The 4,914-nt window shown below is 40.3% G+C and overlaps 1 protein-coding gene across 1 annotated transcript; it reads left to right on the forward strand.

Moving 5' to 3' along the window:
- The first annotated feature begins 2,226 nt into the window (after positions 1-2,226).
- Positions 2,227-2,691, forward strand: LOC149199551 (uncharacterized). Its single transcript, XM_089400609.1, has one exon. It carries the CDS (start codon positions 2,227-2,229, stop codon positions 2,689-2,691), a length of 465 nt encoding a protein of 154 aa, XP_089256735.1.
- The last annotated feature ends 2,223 nt before the right edge of the window (positions 2,692-4,914 follow it).

The following is a 4,914-nucleotide window of genomic DNA, read 5'->3' on the forward strand; positions in this document are numbered from 1 at the left end:
CCCAAGTATTATTTCCAGCAACAACGTGAACTCATTGGGCTTGAGGTAGAAGTGCTTGACATTTCAAAACCATTAAAGACCAAGCAAGTGAACATTGGGTCAGAAGCACAACCATAGTTCTCAAATATAGGTGATTACTGGGATGAGGATACAGTTGATAAGGTCATGAATCTTTTACGTGAATATTAGGACTTGTTTCCCACCAAGTTCTCTGATCTAAATGGGATCGTAGGTGCTCTGGGTGTTATGAAGATCAATTTGAATCTAAATGCAAGGCCAGTAAAGGAGCGCAGCAATTGAATCCTAAATACATATAAATGGTGTGCAAAGAGATGGATAACATGCTTGCAGTAGGAATTATTGAGCCTATAGAAGAACCAGACTGGGTTAGACCTATGGTGGTTCAGGAGAAGAAGACAAATGGAAAAATCAGGATCTACATATATCTAAGGAAGTTAAAATATGCTTGTGTACATGATCCATTCCCTACATCATTCACAGATGAAGTCTTGGAGAACATTGGTGGTGAGGAAGTATTTTATTTTACAGATCAAAGTAAGAGTACCTTCGTGATAGAATGGGGCTCTTTCCATTATGCAGTTATGCCCTTTGGACTTAAGAATGCCCTTGCGATCCTTTCTAGAGTGGTCGTCGCAGCCTTTGAGGAATTTATACACAGATTTTGGAGGTGTATTTTGATGATTGGATGGTGTTCGGGTAAGTATAAAAACATGTTTCAAGTCTTTGCCTAATGTTGGATACTTATAGGAAGTATGAGATCTCCCTAAATCTTAAGAAGTCTATATTTTTTGTATGTTATGGAATACTTTTGGGCCACGTTGTTTGTAAGAAAGGGTTGATGGTGGAACCTGCCAAAATTATAGTGATTATCATTTTGGAGCCCCTAAGGAATGTAAATAAGTTGTGTGAAACATTGGGCCATACAGGATAATATAGAAAGTTTATTAAGGAATACATGCAAATCACTGCACCCTTGGGGAAATTGTTGAAGAAAGATGTGACATTTTACTAGGATGATGATTGCTAGAAAAGCTTAGATATTTTGAAGGAAAAGATGGTTACAACACCTATCCTAACTTTCCCTGATTGGAAGAAAGAATTTCATGTACATGTGGATGTGTCCTGCATAGCATTAGGAGTCGTTTTAACCCAACAGAACGTAGGAGATATGGACCATTTGATTGCATTTGTGAGCAGAAAACTATATAAGGCAAAGAAGATTATTCAACAATGGAGCGTGAAGGGTTGGCGATGGTATATGCGCTCAAAAAGTTTAGACATTATTTTTTGGGTGCGCACTTCAAAATGTATACAGACCATTCAACTTTGATGTACTTGGTTAGCAAGCCTGTCTTGGGGGGGCGGCGAATTTATAGGTGGTTACTGCTATTTCAGGAGTATGACTTCAAAGTAATGGTGAAACTAGGCATATTAAATGTTGGACCCAATCACATTTCACGGATTGATAATGGCGAAGAACCTACAATTCTTGATGAAGGATTTCCTAATGTGCAACTCTTTACTGTGCACATTGCAGAAGAACATTTTTTGGATATAATCCAATTCCTAGCTATGGGTTTAGCTCTAGAAGGATATATGACTCAGTAGAAGAAGGAATTGGTGGTCAGAGCTATAGATTTTTTTGTAATTACATGGCACCTGGATAAAATAGGGTCGTATGAAGTTCTACGTAGGTATGTACCGGATTATGAAAGACAAAGTATCCTCGCTAAAGCACATGGAGGAGTTGTTGTAGGACATTATGCTAGAAGATAGACAACGTAGAAGATCCTATGAGTTGGGTTGTGGTGGCTGAATGTGCACAAAAATTTTGAGTATTGTAGGGCATGCGATGTCTATCAGAGGATCGGGAAGTTTTCACAGAGAGTTGAATTTCCTCTAAGCCCACAAGTCTCGTTAGAGGCATTAGAAAAATGGGCAATAGATTTTGTGAGACATATTCAGCCACTAGGAAGGAAGATAGGAGCGCGCTACATTATCACAGTGACAAAATACTTGACCAGGTGGGCTAAGGCGCGACTCATGAAGGATTGCGGTGCAACTACAACTGCAAAGTTTATATTTGAGTACATTCTATGTAGGTTTGCTTGTCCTAAGTTTTTTATGAGCGATAGGAGTTCATATTTCTTGAATGACACGACTGTTTCTCTGCTACAAGAATTCTAGAAGTATCATCAGAAAAGCATGCCATACCATCCTCAAGAGAATGGGACAGTTGAAGCTTTCATTAAGATCTTGGGGAATGCTTTGACAAAGCTCTGTAGTGTGAATAAGAATGATTGGGATGTGTGCATACCATCTGTCCTTTGGGAATATAGAACATCATGTAAGAATTTGACTGGACAGACACCATTTCGACTTGTTTATGGACAAGAAGTAGTGATGAAAATGGAGTACATAATGCCCAGTTTAAGGATTGTTGCATTTACAGAGATGGAAGATCGGGATATAATGGAAGAATGCCTTGTGAAGATACTTAAGTTAGAAGAATATCACTTCTTAGTAGGCTTTGATCAACATGTGCAGAAGGCCCGAGAAAAGGCATGGCATGATTGCCACATTAAGAAGCACACGCTTAAAGAGGGAAATTTAGTGTTGATGTATGATAGCAAGTTTACTAAGTTCCCAGGAAACCTTCAGATGCATTGACTGGGACCATACATCATGAAGGAGATTATAGATGGAGGTGTAGTTCAACTCGTGAAGCTGAATGGGGAGATATTTCTAGGAAGAATCAATGGGAGTCAGTTGAAGTTATGTAGGGGTGATCCCACCCTTGCGCAATGACTACATGGATGAAGGTCAGTCTTAGTACTTCTGGTAGTTGCAAGGAAGTGCAGAACTATAAACTACGTTTCCCAAAGAAAATATTGGCGAAGAGAATGGGATGCGCGATGGTTCGGAGGAAGGCATAGATGGGTGCTATGATGAAGGAATTGTGATAGCAAGGTGGGTCCCACATAGCCTAGGCATAAAGTGACCACTAGAGGCACTATAGATGATTGGATGGTTATTTTTCTGTGGAAGGGAGTGGGGGGAAATCATTTAAAGAGCATATCTTTGGAAACATGCCGCCAAAAGAACATTAATGAGAGAGATCTAGAGGGAATTGATGGAGTTGAATTCAGAAAGGTCTATAAATACAACATCCTACTCCAAATTTGAATACTTTTCTTCCAAAGAGATTGCCTTGAGATTTTGCACCTAAGTTTGAGCATAGATGATTTTTTTTATGTCTGGATGAGGTTGGCAAGAGATATAGAGGGATTTTTTATAAAAGGGGTTTGGGTTTAAGGCATATTTTTCCAAGTGGTAGAAGAAAATCTTATGGGAGACCCTTGACAAGATGACTTCAACACCACTAGTCCCTACCACAGTGCTTAGGTTGTCGAGGCCAAAACCTAGTGCCTCCGCGGCAGTAGACAAAATGAAGAATAAGCCATAGAAAGCCTCGGCTCGGAAATGACCATGAAAAAACCCAACTTAGATTAGGCATAAGGGACATATGAATAAGAATAAGTAGTCGCCAGAACCCCAGGATCTGGATGAAGAATATTTGACTACGCGGATCGAAAACATCAACGGAGAGGATGTAGAGCCAATCACTCAGCTACTGCCATATATAGCCCCTAGGAAGTCAACTGCTAAAGTGACTAAGGACCCTGAGTCATTGAAGTACAAGTTATTCACACCATTGTTACCAAAGGAAGTACCTGTTGAGGGTGACTTGTTGGCTTGGGTACCATTTCTGAAGATGGAGGACTGGGATTTGGGTGATCATGTGAACATTCCACAGTTAGAACCCAACAAATTCTTGAAATCGGTCCACTACAAGGAGGTAGACATCACAAGGATTGAATGAATGAAGTGGGTACACAACATTGAGCATGTAAGGTTTCTCAACATGTTTTATGTCCCACATTTTAGCCACAACATCATTAATACCATCTGTGTGCATCAATTATTGGTGTTGGTTCATGATTGGTTCCTCTAGCTAGGAGGGACCATCCCAATTGACGATATGTTGGTCCACAAAATTAGAGCGCAAACCCTACAAAATATTTTGTGGGGAAGTTACAGGAGAAAAAGCTTGAGGATCAGATGAAGAGCGACTTGGGGTTGGTGAAGAAGTCGTGAGGCTACACCATTAGCTCTATATTGGATGGAGCTATGCGTTTTGCTGCACATATTTTGGCAGGAAAAATAATGTGGAAGTGTCGTGCCGATGAAGTGCTGACACAATTGGTATCCTTAGTTACGTAGTGCATCCAGGGGGTCCAATTTAATTGGGAAAAGTACCTCTACCAGGAATTCCTTGATGATTTCTATGAAGCCCAAGAGGACGGAAAAGCATTCCATTACACATGGTTACTATTATTGATCATGCTGGTAGCTTGGAGGATGCTTAAGGATTCCCAGTTCCCAGCACCAGATCTAGACTTGTGTGAGGCTGCAAAATTCACCTCTCTCTGGGTGACAAGCACCTCGACCATATTATTGAAACCAAGATGTTTTGGGTATTGTTTGAATCAAATTTGTGGATAGTGATCAACCAATGGCCACAGTTGTCACCCAGTCTACATGCATAGTAAAAAAATATAGCAGACTTCAAAGCAGATTTTCACAATCTATCCATACGTGCGAAGAAGGACGTTGCAGAAACATGGCACAATTTTCCTTATTTAGTTGCGGAGGATGTTATTATGGGGGTCATCAGCTGATGACTGAGTGATTGGCTCACCCCATGTAGAAAATCTAGAGGAACAAGTAATGTCATAGAAGTCGAAATGGGGAAAACAACAGCTACAACAAAGGTGAAGAGAGATGAAGAGAAAGAAGCACAAAAGGCTTCTAAGAAAGAGAACGAAGCAC

This window comes from Pinus tabuliformis, chromosome 2_1, assembly GCF_031772625.1.
Source record: "Pinus tabuliformis cultivar Carrire ecotype Pingquan chromosome 2_1, CPIR1, whole genome shotgun sequence".
Lineage (NCBI taxonomy): Eukaryota > Viridiplantae > Streptophyta > Pinopsida > Pinales > Pinaceae > Pinus > Pinus tabuliformis.